The sequence below is a fragment of the Mytilus galloprovincialis genome, chromosome 12 (genome assembly GCF_965363235.1).
Source record: "Mytilus galloprovincialis chromosome 12, xbMytGall1.hap1.1, whole genome shotgun sequence".
In the NCBI taxonomy this organism is placed as follows: domain Eukaryota; kingdom Metazoa; phylum Mollusca; class Bivalvia; order Mytilida; family Mytilidae; genus Mytilus; species Mytilus galloprovincialis.
The window spans coordinates 5,503,491-5,522,155 of record NC_134849.1 but is presented as its reverse complement, the minus strand read 5'-3'; the positions used below and the strand labels follow the sequence as shown (position 1 = coordinate 5,522,155).

The 18,665-nt window shown below is 31.5% G+C and overlaps 1 protein-coding gene and 1 long non-coding RNA gene across 5 annotated transcripts in view; both read left to right on the top strand.

Annotated features, from left to right (window-relative positions):
* LOC143053816 (protein tyrosine phosphatase type IVA 2-like) overlaps nucleotides 1-10,482 on the top strand; it is a 35,417-nt gene extending 24,935 nt beyond the window's left edge. For 3 of the 4 annotated variants that reach the window (XM_076226605.1, XM_076226607.1, XM_076226608.1), the window contains exons 4-6: nucleotides 3,662-3,792; nucleotides 5,008-5,082; nucleotides 6,155-10,482. In XM_076226605.1, the coding sequence (XP_076082720.1) occupies nucleotides 3,662-3,792; nucleotides 5,008-5,082; nucleotides 6,155-6,266 (318 nt within the window). In that variant the 3' untranslated portion in view covers nucleotides 6,267-10,482. Of the gene's footprint in view, nucleotides 1-3,661; nucleotides 3,793-4,114; nucleotides 4,172-5,007; nucleotides 5,083-6,154 lie in introns of all 4 variants that reach the window. The other variant, XM_076226606.1, reaches the window with a different exon arrangement.
* Nucleotides 10,483-15,586: 5,104 nt separating this feature from the next.
* Nucleotides 15,587-17,554, top strand: LOC143053532 (uncharacterized). The gene is made up of 2 exons (XR_012971391.1): nucleotides 15,587-16,480; nucleotides 17,134-17,554. It is a non-coding gene; the product is annotated as an uncharacterized LOC143053532 (long non-coding RNA).
* Nucleotides 17,555-18,665: the final 1,111 nt, after the last annotated feature.

The following is an 18,665-nucleotide window of genomic DNA, read 5'->3' as shown; positions in this document are numbered from 1 at the left end:
ACACAACAAACAAAATATCTCAAATGCAACAGAGTTGTTAACACAATAATTTAAACTCGCATTTTGAAATATTTTATATAATTGAAACAGGATTTTTCTCTAAATTGCAATAATTTCTGAATTTATTAGCTTAAGTATGGTGTCCATTTTTGCCCAACTGTTCAGGGTTTGACCTGCTGGCGTATCCAGCTAGTCTTAGCGAAGCAGTTTATATTTAGTTATTTTGAATTTCTTTTGATGACAAATCTTTGATAGTTTCTGTTCTATTTATTGACAGTTTGATAAACTCAGGACAGTCTGGAATTTGAACTATTGTATAGATACCTGTTATTGAAGAATTCATGTATGCTGTTGTCTACTGTAAAATCAAAATTTTTTTGTAACTTGTTGGTTAGCTTTCTCGTTTACATTCAGATATGTCCCTTGTCTATTATTCAAACAGAATTACTGTGCTATCTAGCAGATGAAAATAAGAAATTGTTATTTCATTTTTCTTGAACTGAACAAGATATTTAAAAAAATATTTCAATAGATTTACTACACTTCTAAATGTTTCTTTGTCCTGAACATGCATGAAATAGTTGCCACTGGACATTAAGCAACCAACAATCAATCTCAATATTTCGAAATTTTGTTCCAATTTTACACATGATTTAATTTATTACAATAATAATGCATACAGGATATCTGTGGTAAATTCCCTCTTTAAAGATTAATATTAATATGATTTGAAGAACTTCAAAGCATAAGGTTTTATAGAAATACTCCAATATTATTTTCTTTAAATGCAATGCACTAAACCATCGTTTGTCTTCTCTCTGACCCCATTAAGAGAATACAAAGTAATATTAGAGGTGTTAATTTGAGGAAATCTTACTAGACTAGACACACCTATCTCAAATGACTTAATCTTTTAGTACATGAAATGACAAACCTTTTTTTTTTCAAGCTTTGTGAGATCAAACAGTATAATTTTACTTGATATTTTGCCATTTTAGTGAAAAAGTACACTCAAATATTAAAATTAGAAGATGTGGTCTGATTGCCAATAAGAAATTCTTCACAAGAGACGAAATGTACAGAAATTAACAATTTTAGGTCACCATTGAACCTTCAACAATGATTAAAACCCAAATACATGAAATCATGGGATCTTAAGCTTAGTCCAGAGTCTGCACAGTGTCTGTTTTCCTTTCTCATAAAAATTTGACCTCTTTGCTCATGAGTGCAACAGTTAAATTTTAGATTTTAACATACTTTTGACAAAGTATTTATTTTGACCCTTTGACAAAAATATAAAAATTTCAAAAAATTTGAACCAACCGTTTTATCAGGAAAATTACACTGGTTATATAGCAGTTTGACAAACACTAATTTTGATCATTCAGAAGCTATTCCCTTTACAACACAGTGTGATAAAAAAACGTTAAGCTGATTTTACAGAGTTATCTCCCTGTAGTGTTAGGTACCACCTTAATTCAACTATCTCAAGTGGATAAAACCTTTTGTGGAAATTCTAGATTTGTTAATATCAAACAGAAAAGGCCTGTATATCTTGTTGATATCTATATATATTTACATTTGAAACACTCCAACAGTATATGTCCCTTGGTGATGACCATTGTCAGATTATAGAGCATATAATATTGAAACTATTTTAAGGTCATGATTTTGAACAGTTCTGAAATAACTATGGAGATAATTTGGTGATAATTGTTAAAAATTTGTACAGAAAATGGATTATGATAATTTATGTCTTTTATTTTGTTTACCAATCTACAAACCAATATACCTGTACATGATGACCTTCTTTCTTTGTTCTAGATCATCTTAAGGTATCTGTCTCTTAAAAAGTTTATCAGAAAACTAAGACCAGTACATTATTTGTTAGAATTTCCAGATTTTATTTGTCCTGTCAAATAAAGTTGACTATTCCAGTTTGTGTTTCTGACCTTAATATATTGATATTGATTGATAATTATCTTAAATCTATTCAGCTTATATAATAGTGAATTCTGAAACTGGAAGAATTGTGTGTGTGGTCTGGTTTTGTCATCTGTTATGTCTATATTAATAAATACAGAAGACATTTTTCTGTATTTATAATATCTATGTGTATCATGAGTTTGTACACTATGATGTAAAGCATTGGGAGGGGGATGGGGGCGGGTGGGGCATGGGATCTAAAATCTAAAATTAGTTGCACTTTAAGTTTAATAACAATTTTCATGCATTTTGACATTTTCTGCAATGAAAAGGTCAGCCTGGCAGGATCCATATTATTCAAAACTTACTATTGTACATTATACAATAAAGCAAGCAAGCTAACCAAAGTCTAGCTCTACATGCAGTAGAAAATAAGCTGTAATATAAATATAATTTATATGAATTTATTTGATGCCAAACCTTTTATTATCATGAAAATGATTGTGAATGTTACAAAAGTAGAATGGACAAACAGAAGTGTCAACGGACAGTTAACTGAGGGGAGATAGGACCATTATCGGGACTTCGGGATCAGGTGTGTTTAACCTCAGTATTTCAGGATTGACCCTTTCGGGTTCCGGGAATACAGTGACTACTAAACATTCCACAAAGTCTGAATTAAACATTTGATGGTGATTTAGTAAAAAAAAATAAAATGCGTTCGTTGAAAAGAATTATTTTGATGACATATTTAAAATTCTATTTTGTCCATAGAATGTCGCAGGCTGTCTGCACGTAAATATGTTGTAATGTAAACAAACTAAAATTGAACATTGATTAAACTTGGTGAATGTATTGATGTATATAGTGGAGGGATTAAGACAATATGGATAATTGAAATTATTGATTAGTACTGGGTTTAATGGGATGAATATTTATATTGGAGAGAACTTTTACAAGCTGTGGGATAGAAGTGGGACAGAAAATAAAATTGAGCATTGATGAGGTTTCAGAACCTTTCCCCACTGAAGAACATTTTAGTGAAATTAAGGTAGATAGGGTGTCTTCCTCCATCTTGGATTTTGAAATACCAGAAAACAAGGTCTATATCTTTGATAAAATGTGCAAATTTTGAGACAAGTAGGTAATTCATGTGTAAGATTTTTCATTATAATATAGAAAATGCAATGTTTTATCATATTTATGGTTGTATTTTACCATTAACCGATTACTTTTGTTTGATTCATTTTTTTCCAACTTTGCCAAATAAGGGGAGATAATTCAGATTGTGTTATTTTTACAATAGAATGTGTTAGGAATTTACCCATTTTATTATGTAGCAAGAAAACGAGTTCGGTGACCCCCATTTTTCTTTTTCTTATATGAAAGAATAATATTGCAGCCATCTTCTCATATTTTATCTAAAAATTCTATGGTGTAGATTTCGTGAAAGGTGAAAAGGCTTTTAGTATTAACTAGTAGATAATATTTAAATATGATATAACAAGATTAAAAAAAAAGACATGTAAGGGAGGTAATATAATGTTTAGATATTAACGGTAATCTAATCATTCTAATGTCATTCAGCATGATCAGTCTAATCAAACAATCGCTTAGGAACAGGATTTTTATGTTTATGATGCATGGCCAAAGGTAAACGTTTGTTATGAGTCTTTGATGCATGGCCAAAGGTAAACGTTTGTTATGGGTCTTTGATGCTTTATTTTGTTTTCAGGATTGTCAGTTTGATGATGGTAATCCACCCCCAGGAGAAGTCATAGAGGAATGGATTAATCTGCTAAAAACCAGGTTTAAAGAGGAACCAGGATGTTGTGTGGCTGTACATTGTGTGGCAGGATTAGGCAGGTAAATATTAAAACAAGGTTTAAAGAGGAACCAGGATGCTGTGTGGCTGTACATTGTGTGGCAGGATAAGGCAGGTAAATACTAAAACAAGGTTTAAAGAGGAGCCAGGATGTTGTGGGGCTGTACATTGTGTAGCAGGATTAGACAGGTAAATACTAAAACAAGGTTTAAAGAGGAACCAGGATGATGTGCGACTGTACATTGTGTGGCAGGTGTGGCAGGATTAGGCAGGTAAATACTAAAACAAGGTTTAAAGAGGAACCAGGATGATGTGTGGCTGTACATTGTGTAGCAGGATTAGGCAGGTAAATACTAAAACAAGGTTTAAAGAGGAACCAGGATGCTGTGTGGCTGTACATTGTGTGGCAGGATTAGGCAGGTAAATACTAAAACAAGGTTTAAAGAGGAGCCAGGATGCTGTGTGGCTGTACTTTTTGTAGCAGGATTAGGCAGGTAAATCTACCTGATTGTACAGCATGTACAGTTGATTATTTCATGGTTTCAATCATTTGATAATGCATTATACAATCAATATACATGTAGCAATTCAGCTCATGTTGTTTTGAAGAATTATGTGGTACATATTGTTGCACAAATTTTCTTATTATGGATGAATCTGAAAATCATAAAGCAAAGCATTTGAGAAAAAATTTCTATATATATTCACAAAATGTCTTTAGGGTGTTGTATGCATAAAATGAATAATACCTATATAAAGACAATTCAAAGTAATATTCTAAAGTACCACACAACATACAAACAACAAAAGACAAAAGCTGGTTTAAAAACAGTGACTTGGTACAGGCACACAATGTGATGCTGATGGGGTTAATCCAGTTTTATGTCTACAAAAACTTGCCCATTTAATAGAATGAAAAAATTTGCACAGAGGGGCCACCATAAGAATGACCACCATCTAAGAAACTAAAGACAATTTATAATTGCCTGTTCCAGAAGCTAAAGAACTTATTTAAAGGTTAGTACAGCAAGATGAAAATTACACCACGTTTATGATATTTTAAACCAATCATAGCGTTTTGTTGTACACTTTCAAGAATATTACCCAGAGTGCATTAGATTCTGAAACGGTGAATTAGGACAAATGTGTTTGTTACAACAGGAATTCAGATAGTCTGCATATTTTGTCCTTTTTGAACAGAAGGAATATTTAAAATTGCATATTTATACAAATGATTCCTACTTTATATATTTTAGAGCTCCTGTTTTGGTAGCTTTAGCATTAATTGAATGTGGAATGCTATATGAAGATGCTGTAGAACTAATCAGACAGTATGTATACTCTAGATAATAATAAAATCACCACTATTTTCTCAAATTATCCCGTAGATATTATTTTGGCATTGTCCAGGAAAATAGGACTTGAAGCTCATTTACATCTCATCTTGGGATTTTGATAAGATTTAAGCCAAGAAACTACCTCTTGTTTGTCGAACCAGTGATAAAAAGAATAGCTGGCTATATGTCATTGAGACATTAATCAAACAACAAAAAGCAAATGTTAAAAATGAAAATGGAAATGAAGAGAATGTTTCTAAAGTACATCAACCCGAAACAGAGAGATGAAAACAGGACACCAATGGGTCTTCAACACGGCACAAAAAATCTGCAACCGGAATATGAAGGTCTTCCTTTATACATGTATATATACTGCTTGAACTGTATTAAATAAGTAATATCACCTATAAATACATTTGTACTTCTCAGAAAAAGGAAGAACACATTGAAGTTTTTGTTTTGATAACTGTTTTATAAGGAAACAAGGAAAAGTTAAATGGATTATAAAGGAGAAGACTTACATCTGATATTTAAGATGCCCTAAAAACTGATTTATTACACAATGCTTCCCTATTGTCAACATTTGGAAGATTTTATTTTGATAAGAATAATTCTAAAAGTAGTGCAAGTCAAACATACACTGCAAATTAATGGGTTATGTAACCAATAACATTTAAATGTATGAGATTGTAAGAAAGTTTTCAATAAGTTTACATGCATATGATATTAAAGGGTAATATTTAAGAATATATGTAGAAGTAAGGGCATATTTAAAGCTTTGAAAATACACAAAGGGTAACAGCAATGCCCAGAAATGTATGGCATTACAACAGACCATAATCACCAACACTTGATTTTTAATTAGAACTACAAAAAATATATAAATGACAAGGAAAAACAAATATTTGTTAATCAGCAGAATACACACACCTCCAACATTTTTTTTACTTAATTATAAGATATATAGATAACAAGGAAGAACTAATATTTAAAAATGTATGAATGTTTCTAATCCTATGACTTCTAGATATGCTAAATACGTAAAAGAAATAATTTCTATTTTCAGAAAAAGACGAGGAGCAATCAATGCAAAACAACTTGCCTTCTTGGAACATTACCGTCCAAAATCCCGACTCAAACAGAAAGGGAACGGCCACAAGCAATGCTGTGTGATGTGATGTGATGTGATGTGTCATGTGATCAGCATTAACAACACAGACACACCGCTTAAACGTGTTCAATAATTAAGCGATTATTGCCCCTGTGTCAACCATACTCATTTGTTCATTATAAGTGTTTTATAACATGATTAAATATAGGTGGAGTATATGTCCTCCACCATTTAATTGGGGAAGTGAAACTATTTTTATACTGTTTATTTTATTTATAGAACAGATATATATATATAGCAGCAACAAGGGTTCTCTCTATTACTACCACTTTTGCTTTCATTTTAGATTTTATTATAAAAATATGTGCAGATGATTTGTTCCGAAAATTGTTTTGATTAGTTCCATTAAAATCTACATGTTACTAAGGGAATGCACTTTAAGGTGGTACCTAACACTTTAACTAAATTTTATTTGGTTAGTATAATTTTGTTAATATTTTGACAAATTATTTACCTTGACCCTTTGACAAAAATATAAAAATTTGAAAATATTTGAACCAACCGTTTAATCAGAAAAATTACACTGGTTATATAGCAGTTTAACAAACACTTATTTTGATCATTGAGAAGCTTGATATTCCCACAGAACACAACGTTATTAAAACATTCTGCTGATTTTACAGAGTTATCTCCATGTAGTGTTAGGTACCACCTTAAGAATAAAGAAAAACCAAAAAAATTGTGTTTCCTGTCCTAAATTTTGAAGCCTACCCTATCATATTTATGAACATTTTTGTATTTGTTGCAAGTTAAACACCCTTAAAATCCAGCACATTTTCCAATAAAGCCTATGATATTAAAAATAAGAAATTTTTACCCATCTTTCTGACAAATTTTTTAGTAAATATATTTTTTCAGAACCACCCAAAAAGCAATTAGGCTAGGTGTGAAATGTAAAGTCTGATAAAAATGTTTAAAGTGTAGATCTTGAAATCTGGTAACCTTCCCTTGTTTCCATGTATGTTCTATGGAACAGCTCATTGTATTTTCATATGCTTGATATCATCACACTTTTATTGTATTATTATTCATTAGAAGTACTCTCAAAGGGGTTAACAGTAATACACATCTATGGCTTAGAGAAACTCATTTTCATATTTTTCTAACAATTATTCAGATCAGTTACTTTGTCTGCTATTTAAAAGATAATGATTGTAATAGCTAAGACATAAATGTTTTGTAACACAATAGATATATAATAAACCAGGTCAAAATTCTCAATTTTGTCTTCGTAATATATTACCAGCCAAGTTTTGGATTTGTTAGAACATATTATTTTAACTTGTTTGTCAGATTGTATTCTGGGGAAATAACTTTGCTGAATAAAAATTCTTGATGTCTAAGGTTTGTAGTTCTGGGAGCGAGGGCCAAATTTCACAATAGATTATGTGACAAAAGAAATACTAAAAAGAATTTGCAGAATAATAATAAGGGATATTTGAAATTAAATTTTCTTTTTTAAAGTTGTAGATAAATTATGTATACATTGTATAGGTCATCACATTTTAGTGCTATGTATAGAAATAAATGATTAAAAGATAAAAATTAACTACCAATGATTTAACAATTGGAAAATGTGAATTCATCACTATCAATAACAAGGCTACGTAGGGGACATACATCTCTTCACCATTTACCTTTCCAGTTAATTATTATTTTTATCATTTCACCTTTTTCATATTTTAGCAACATAAGGCTAGGGTTACAAATTTCAGTAGATTTTTATCATTGATGGATTTCTAGTTTTTAAGAAATGCTCACATATATTACTTCCTTTGCAAACTTTGTATTATTTGTTTGCTAACAGATTAATGTAGGATCGGGTATATTTTCTTCGGAATTTGATGTGAAAATAGCATTTTTTTAACCCCAAAAAAAAAAAAACCCCACAAAAAAACAGTATAGAAAATTTACTTTGATCATTGCTCACAATTTTCTGAAAAAGTTATTATCTGTAATTGAAATTTGTATAGGGAATTTAGACAAGGTACTTTAACCTTATTAATCCAGGCATGACATTTTTAGCTCACCTGGCCCATCCATGTAATGTACATACATATGAATAAAGAAGAAATAATCTTCAATGAGACAGCAATCCAACACCAATAAGGAAAAGACATCTACATGTCATTGTAGTGTCCAAATTACACCACCTGGATTCTAAAATAAAATGTACATGTCTTATAAGCAGGGGAAGTAATAAAAATAAAATGTACATGTCTTATAAGCAGGGGAAGTAATAAAAATTAAATGTACATGTCTTATAAGCAGGGGAAGTAATAAAAATAAAATGTACACGTCTTATAAGCAGGGGAAGTAATAAAAATAAAATGTACATGTCTTATAAGCAGGGGAAGTAATAAAAATAAAGTGTACATGTCTTATAAGCAAGGGAAGTAATAAATGTAACGTATAAGTAGATTTAGAAGACACTACATAAATCTGAGTTGTGAGAAAATGGAAATCTAGAAATCACTCCTCCATTATAACATAGCCTTAAAACTTGCCTTGAGACATGTATACTCCATACTCAATCCGATTACCATTGGAATGTCGTTAGGTTTTTATGTAGGTTTTAATCCCATTATTTACAGTTTTATTGTGGAGCAAAACTATCAGCTATTTATTTATATCATATTGTGTTTGAATTATTTACATCTATGTCATGTGAGAAAACTTTTGTTTCATTTATATGATGAATTGTATATGTAGATGTAAGTTCAGATCATATGCCAGGTTATTATGACTAAAGCCATGTCCATTTTCATTGGACACCTTGCTAATGTATATTCGATAAAATCCAAGATTATTGAATATCCACTTTGAGTAGAACTGTATTGAGATGAAAAAAAAAAGTTGTAAATTGAAAGGTAACTTTGTGCATTAAAAATTTTGCATCAACATTGTCCTTAATGTCAATGCTTAATTTACAACTGAAGGTAACTGTTATATACATCCATTTTTAACACTAAATTAAAAAAAGCATGAGTTTTTGAGGAAAAAATACATACAGAATTCTTTAGTTCCATCAGTTGATTCACATTTAGTACCTCAGAATTCTTTAGTTCCATCAGTTGATTCTCAGTGTGTACCCCTTGAAGGAGAAGTTATTTTTTAGGCTGATTAAGTTCAATATATTCATACAAAATATAAAGGTGTGAGAAGCCATTATTGATTCAAATATTTAATCTAGGTTTCAAAACAAATAGCACAGTTGAAGTTCATAACACTGTTTTAAACTTTGATTAGATAATCATATAAAACACTTCTTGTTTCAAATATCTGTTTGGACTAGGTTTTAACATGTATTTCATTTCTTAATTAAATAATATTGTTCATCAAATATTTAATATTTTGTGTCAATTTGCTTTTCAATTAACTTTTTAATATTTCACAACTGTGATTGGCTTACCCCAAAAAATGTAATATTAAAGTGGAAGATTTTACAAAAAGGTTTTAAAAAATTAAATAAAAAAAAAAAACCGGAAAAATATTTTAATTTTCCAATATATTTGCCATATTCACCTTACATTGTACCTCTATTTTCTTCTAAAATTCTGTAGTTTCAAATTTTGCTCATTTAATATGTTTTTATAATTTTTCAACAAGAAACTAAAAAAAAGCTTTGCTAGAAAGTTGTAGACCTAGCCTTCTGAAATGTTTACAAATACCCGAAATTTTTTTTAGGAAAATTCAGTTTGTGTCTTTTATGTGGCAAAAATATGTTGTATTTAATGGATAAATGTTAAAAACACATAAATATAATGTCTTAATGGTAAATTCACTGTATTTAAGTATCAGTTTATAAATATATTAAATGTCTTAATGGTAAATTCACTGTATTCTGTAGTTAATATAAAAAAAAAAATACATGAATCTCAGTTCCTAAGAATTTGTCCTTGATAATTAACCTTGACACACACCAGACATTCCCTCCCAAGTTGCTGCCTGTTTGAACTGTCAAGGTTCCATATTTATTTTTCTGATTCATTATTTTCACATATAAAATCATGTTTTATATTTTAAAGTTCAAATTGAGATTGGTTTGATTGGTGCTTTTATTGTAAGAAACCAGCCAATGAAGTTACTGGTTTCAGTCAGCCAATGAAATTCTTTGTTTTAAATATTTATATTTATCAAAATTGCTGTAAGTTTTGTTCTGACAATTTGTACATATATATTACAAGGGCAATATGAATTCTGAATAAATTTGAGTCAGATTATTTGTTTGTTTCTTTATGTCACCATTGAATTATACAATTGTATTTCATTAAAATCATCAACTTTGTTATTTTTAAATTTGTAATTTTATGACCTGGGAAAGATAAAGCAAATATGGTATCCATATAAAATTGAGGAGATGTGGTATGATTGCCAATGAGACCATTAATCAATTTAGTTTAAATGAGCAAGCAATTATTGGCAACAGTAAAAAGAACATAGTTTACAGTCAGCTATAAAGGCCCCACATGACCTGTGTGAAATATTTCAAACAAGAGAACTAACAGCCTTACTTGTGCATACCTGCCAACTTTCACGATTTAGGCGTGTACTACACGATTTTGACCCTTTGTCACGATTGCACGATCGTGTTCCTGAAAAACCCTCTAAAACACGATTTGGTGAAAATCTACACGAAAAATATATGATTGTTCCCAATTTTGAACTGTGTCCAATGGAAGAAAATCGTGTTCAGCCAATCAAAATGTATGTTTCTCATGATCAAATTAATCAGCCAATCAAAAACGTTTTCTCTCAAGATTATTTTAACATGCTTGATATTGAACTTGTGTTGTATTCCTCTGTTTGTTGGTCAGAATAGTAAAATCGTGAACATGGCAAATGATTTTTTCACCTGCAAGGAGGTTCTTACACAGAATAAGAATAAAAGCATGGCTGATTGACAAACTTCAATGATGCAGTACTACCATAAGGATAATAAATAGTATTTTATTCACTAATTTATTACACTTGCTGTAAAATAATTTTATTTATGTATTCAATTAAAATACCAAATCATTTAAAGTATAATGTACTATTCTTTATTTTTCACATGGACACCCCCCCCCCCACCCCACATCATCATGAGGAATCCCTTAACTGAGGGACTACCCTTAGTCAAGGGGTCATTTTACCCTTGTAAAAAATAAAATAGAAAAATGTAGATTTATTAACTTAAAAATGGGAAATTCTGACATTTATTTGGAAAAGCTTTTCTAAATGAAGGGTCCAATTATTTTAAATAATAAAGAAGATATAAGGCCAAGAACATATCAAAATTCTTGGACATGTGTTGACCATATCATACCAGATAGATCATAAGATTTATAGTTCTTTGGGAAAAGTTTCTTCAAACAATATGAATATGTGCTCATTTGTACTTAAAAAAAAATGGTTTTTAATGTCCTAACATTGAGGGGGTATCCCTAGGTGTTGTTCCCAACCTGATAAAGGTCCTTCTTTGTGTATAATTTTAAATTGGAAAAGTCAACAACTATTTAGTATCCTTACAAATGAAAATAATTCCTGGTCTTACAGCTACATGTTTTCTGCTGATATAATAACTAGAATCATACAAATAAACTTAAGAAAAAGGCATGTAAGCTCATTTTACAAATATGACACTTTTTCTAGACCACAAAACAGCACGCGCAAAATAGTCGTTGCAAAGAATTGTAACCTTTGAAATTGTTGTCGCACACTAAAACCCCCATGGGCACTTTCAAAAGTTGGCAGGTATGCTTGTGAATATTAGTCCTGTACTGAAAAAAACGAAAGAAACTTTAGGTTTGCACTCTGTCTATTAATCCGTCAGTCCGGGAAATAAGTTTTTCACACTTTTTTATTGTGCTTGAATTTGATATTTTGTATATTGATTGATCATGACAAGTTAAAATTTAGTTTTGGTTTGATAATTTTGTGCAGAGAAATAGTCCTTAAACTTTGAAAATTCACTCAAAATTCATTTTTCTACACTTTTTGTCGTTATGCTTGAAGGGTACATTGTTTTATCTTTTCAAGTTGTAGAATATGTTGAAATTTTGGTTTGGTCTGAAGATTTTATGCAAATTTATGGTGCTTGGACTTAGAAAATTGACTCAAATAATATAAGGTCAAGTGAGCTTTTCTCATCACTTGGCGTCCGGCGTTTGTAAAATTTTACAAAAATCTTCTCCCCTGAAACTACTGGGCCAAATTTAACCAAACTTGGCCACAATCATCCTTGGGGTATCTAGTTCAAAAAATGTGTCCGATGACCTGGCCATCAAACCAAGATGGCCGCCATGGCTAAACACAGAGGTAAAATGTATATTTTGGCTTATATCTTTAAAACCAAAGCATTTAGAGCAAATCTGACATGGGGTAAAATTGTTGATCAGGTCAAGATCTATCTGCCCTGAAATTTTCAGATAAATCAGACAACCTGTTGTTGGGTTGCTGCACCTGAATTGGTAATTTTAAGGAAATTTTGCAGTTTTTCTACGACCGCAAAAATTCAAAAATTTTTGGTTGTATATTGGTATCACGTTGGCGTCGTCGTCTGCGTTGTCGTCGTCTGCGTCGTTGTCTGAATACTTAGTTTTCGCACTCTAACTTTAGTATAAGTAAATAGAATTCTATGAAATTTTAACACAAGGTTTATGACCACAAAAGGAAGGTTGGGATTGATTTTGGGAGTTTTGGTCCCAACAATTTTGGAATTAGGGGCCAAAAAGGGCCCAAATAAGCATTTTCTTGGTTTTCGCACTATAATTTTAATTTAAGTAAATAGAAATCTATGAAATTTTGACACAAGGTTTATGACCACAAAAGGAAGGTTGGGATTGATTTTGGGAGTTTTGGCTCTAACAGTTTAGGAATTAGGGGCCAAAAAAGGGCCCAAATAAGCATTATTCTTGGTTTTCGCACAATAACTTTAGTATAAGTAAATAGAAATCAATGAAATTTAAACACAAGGTTTATGACCATAAAAGGAAGGTTGGGTTTGATTTTGGGAGTTTTGGTCCCAACAGTTTAGGAATAAGGGGCCCAAAGGGTCCAAAATTGAACTTTGTTTGATTTCATCAAAAATTGAATAATTGGGGTTCTTTGATATGCCAAATCTAACTGTGTATGTAGATTCTTAATTTTTTGTCCCGTTTTCAAATTGGTCTACATTAAGGTCCAAAGGGTCCAAAATTAAACTTAGTTTGATTTTAACAAAAAATGAATCCTTGGGGTTCTTTGATATGCTGAATCTAAAAATGTACTTAGATTTTTGATTATTGGCCCAGTTTTCAAGTTGGTCCAAATTGGGGTCCAAAATTAAACTTTGTTTGATTTCATCAAAAATTGAATAATTGGGGTTCTTTGATATGCCAAATCTAACTGTGTATGTAGATTCTTAATTTTTGGTCCCGTTTTCAAATGGGGTCTACATTAAAGTCCAAAGGGTCCAAAATTAAACTAAGTTTGATTTTAACAAAAATGAATTCTTGGGCTTTTTTGATATGCTGAATCTAAACATGTACTTAGATTTTTGATTATGGGCCCAGTTTTCAAGTTGGTTCAAATCAGGATCCAAAATTATTATATTAAGTATTGGGCAACAGCAAGAAATTTTCAATTGCACAGTATTCAGCAATAGCAAGAAATCTTCAATTGCACAGTATTGTGCAATAGCAAGAAATTTTCAATTGCACAGTACCCTTGCGCAATAGCAAGAAATCTTCAATTGCACAGCATTGTGCAATAGAAAATATTTTCAATTGCACAGTATTGCGCAATAGCAAGAAATGTCTAATTGCACAATATTGTGCAATAGCAAGAAATTTTTCTCATTTCAGATTTCATAAATAAAAAGAACATTTCTTCAAACATTTTTTTGAGAGGATTAATATTCAACAGCATAGTGAATTGCTCAAAGGCAAAAAAAACATTTTAAGTTCATTAGACCACATTCATTCTGTGTCAGAAACCTTATGCTGTGTCAACTATTTAATCACAATCCAAATTTAGAGCTGAATCCAGCTTAAATGTTGTGTCCATACTTGCCCCAACTGTACAGGGTTCAACCTCTGCGGTCGTATAAAGCTGAGCCCTGCAGAGCATCTGGTTGGTTATTATCTTGAATACTATTATAGATAGAGATAAACTGTAAACAGCAATAATGTTCAAATAAGACCTACAAATAAGTCAACATGACCAAAATTGTCAGTCAACCCCTTTAGGAGTTATTGCCCTTTATAGTCAATTTTAACAATTTTTTGTCATTTTTTGTAACTTGTACAAAAATCTTCTTCTCTGAAACTACTGGGCCAAATTTAAACTAACTTGGCCACAATCATTATTGTGGTATATAGTTTAAAAAATGTGTCTGATGACCCCGCCTACCAAACAAAATGGCCAACATGGCTAAAATTAGAACATAGTGGTAAAATGCAGTTTTTGCTTTATATCTTTGAAACTAAGACATTAAGGGCAAATCTTTCAAGATTTAAATGTCCATCAGAATAAGATCTATCCCCTCACAAATTTTCAGATGAATCCTATAACCCGTTGTTGGGTTGCTGCCCTAAAATTGGTAATTTTAAGGAAATTTTGCAGTTTTTGGTTATTATCTTGAAAACTATTATAGATAGAGATAAACTGTAAACAGCAATAATGTTCAGCAAAGTAAGATCTACAAATAAGTCAAGTGACCAAAATTGTCAGAGAACCCCTTAAGGAGTTATTGTCCTTTATAGTCAATATTGAACAACTTTTCGTCATTTTTGTAACTTGTACAGAAATCTTCTTTTCTAAAACTATGGGCCAAATTTAACAAAACTTGGCCACAATCATTACTAGGGTATCTATTTTAAAAAAGTTTCTAATGACCCTGCCTACCAACCAAGATGGCCGACATCAGTAAATACAGTAACAGGTGAGCGACACAGGCTCTTGAGAGCCTCTAGTTTTCATCATGCTTGATATTTATTTGATAGCTATATGATAACAATTTAAAAAACAAGTTAAAATTTTGTTACGGTCACATAAAACATAAAACAAGAGTCATTTCTATATTGATTCTGAGGTCACTTTGGATCACTTTGGCACAAGGTTGAATCAGAGACCAAAAAAACATACCCATTATGCACCTTATTTCAACCAGAACATGAAAAGATGCAAGAAAAACATACCTTGAGTATAACGCATCAGTATTCAGTACATAGAGAATAATACATGGCAAAATCCGTATCATATATGCTGTATCATCCTGAGATACCAATATTAGCCAGAGGGATGATATTGGTCGAGTGTGATACAGCATGGTAACGGATTTTGCCATGTTTTCTATGCTTTATTATATATTTTTAAAGGCAGTGCTTTAAGGCCTGACTTTCAAGTCATGAGGTTAATCTTTTCATACGCAATCTATGCAGGGGGTCTTTTGGCCAGAAAAAGATCCGGAAATGTTCGAATTTCTCCTCTTCTTTTTATGGTATGATATGGTTTTTGTTTCTTTCATTTACATTGGGGACTAAAGAAACGATCAGTGTGTATTGTTCGTTTTATAGAACTTGTTATTAATGTGTATTTTGCATTATAAGCAGTCAACCTGACTACAAACTATCATTATTTGTATTCCGTGTGGAAAGAGGTCGGGTCAATTTCGAGTGTTATCTGAGATCTAAAGATTTTTTAATTAGTTCAGACGTTGATATAACAATGAAAGAGGGACGAAAGATAAAAGAGGGAAAAGTCGACTGAACATGATTAATATTGCATCTTCTATAATTCAAAGCGGAATTCAGTTTATAAACGAGAAACCGTAAAGCGTTTTCAATTTCGGTATTAGTTATGTATGTTGTCTACGTATTATCCTGGTTCCCGGTACTACGTTCCGGGTATTAGCTATTTGATATATCTGATGTGTAACATTACGATCAGGTACCAGCCAATCTACGTGTGTATGTGTACATGATTTCCCGCCAAAATGACCGACTTACAGCTATGGAAAAATAGTCCATAAACGTTCCGTATAATGATATGCAAATTCATAATTAATCGTAACTTTTTTATCTTTATATAATAAATATAACAAAATGGATTCCACAAAATTGAAAATAGCATTATTTTACGAGGATTTCTAATATTTTTTTCACTTCCGAGCGCAGTAATACGTATGTTTTGAAGGAGCTCGAAGAAATTGACAAAGTGAATTGAGAAGGAAACGGATAGATACGTCCTTGCTATCAGGTAAAACAATTTAAATGTACAGAAAAAACACATTTACTTCACACAAATAGTACAGGCTTAAGCATTTTATTGTCTTATACACGACTGTAGTCTAGTGTTTAAACGACGGCGGTGACCTACAAGGTACGGGTCATACTGGGTCAAGTCTAAATATGTAAACATATCCACGTGCTATTAGGCAGAAAGCATCGTAATGCAATATCTGCAATTTTTTCCTCCTTTATACATCGTTTAACCAGATATATTTCTCTCTCAAATACACTTAAACACGGGTTGTATGTACGTATCTTTTCTAGTGTTTTCTTGTCCTTATTAACAAATGATTAAAGTTCATTTGTTGAAGTTTAAATATTTTTGAACGACTGAACACAGGAGTGAATGAATGCAACAATGATATATACTGAAGACTTGGGCTGTACAATGATAGTGTACGTATGTCATACTGATAATTATTCTAGCAGTAATTATGTTAATTTAGGATGTAATGACAGGAATTCATGAGCTATGCCTCAGGCTTTCTGAAAAAATATCAATGACAATGTAAACAGGAACAAAACATTGACACGAATGATGCTCTCTTCTATGTTATAGTTATTTAGGTATGTGTGTTGCACAAGTTTCAAAAAAACTTCAGTTATAAAACTTTTTTTCAGGGCACAAACCCACTTTAAAGAGACTTGTCTACTGCCATACCAATCCTATTTTCATGCACCATTTGCAAGCAAGAGACTGAATGGTTTGCAAAATTAAAAATCAGGACGGTGTCCAATTAAACCAAAAGAACTAAACTGGATGAATATTGTAGGAGAAATCTAGAGGAAAGTTTTGATTTGTGAAATTGGTTTTCCTGAAAAGTCATTCATCCTAGCCTGCAGAAAGGAACTATAACTGTCCACCACCAACTGACGAGCTAATGTTGAGCTTCACATATGGAATTACTCAAATACCATCAATGTCTATGTTTTCAGCACAGATTTCACAAGTTATGACACAGCTGTGCTTTTTTTTTATATACCTGTTAAAGAATTGTATACTAAATTTTATTTTTTTTATCAATAAATATATCTTGTGTCATTTAAGAACTTGTATTTTGCCAAAAGATGCATACTAGTGAATGAAAGTGGTGCAGTTCATTTTGCTTTGGTATATAGAATTGAATTAAAATTGTTCATGTTATTGGAATGCATATAAAAATAAGGAGATGTGGTACAATGTATATATACATGATATTTAGTGAGTTTATCAAGCAAAAGTGAATAAGAAATAGGTATAAGCAGTTACAGGTACTACTGTACAATCTCAAACAATGAGAAAAACTCATACCGTAAAGAGAATTTCATATTTACAAGTAAGTTTTGTTTTTGCGTTGAATAATTTTCTTCTATTGTTTTAATTGCAAATATGGGAAGTGGTTAAAATGCTAATGAGACAGCTGTTATGGCCACAGAGCCTTAATTGAAAACTTCTTTTTCATTCATACCGGTAGATTTTGCCTGGAGTTAGAAACATATCTGCCAACTTTTCAAAATGCACATGGGGGTTTTACGTGAAAGATGGTTCATATAGTCATACAAAACCTTCAAGGGGGCCTTCAAATGGAAGCAGGACAAGTCGCCCCACTGGCTAATCGCCCACATTTAAAAAAACCGCCACAAACTGATTTATCAAATCGCCCCACATGTGAAATTGGTTAAATCATGTTAAATATTACTCCTGCCAACCCGCCCTACTTTTAAAAAAACGGTAATATTTAGATTAATATATATAATTAAAAATAAAAACTCGCACCACTTTAATGAAAACTAATCTACACAGAATACAAACAAACCGAAAATTTATTTAATTACTATTATTGATATACTGAAATTATAATTCTAAAAAAAAAATGTATTGTTGAAGAATAACTAAGTTTTGAAGCTTAGTTATTTGCATAACAATTGAAAAGAAACCTGTTATTTGTATCATAATGCAATATAAGGAATTTAACTTATATTCAACAGGATAACATCTTTTTCCATAAGTGGGGAGAGTGGCAAGACCTTTTCAGCTTTTGGTCTTCGGTGCTGTTAGGCTTTGTGCCTTTTTCACTTTCGATCTTTATACCCCCGCTTTAAAAAAGGGGGGGTATACTGTTTTACCTCTGTCTGTCAGTCCGTCCGTCAGTCAGTCCGTCCCACGAAACTTC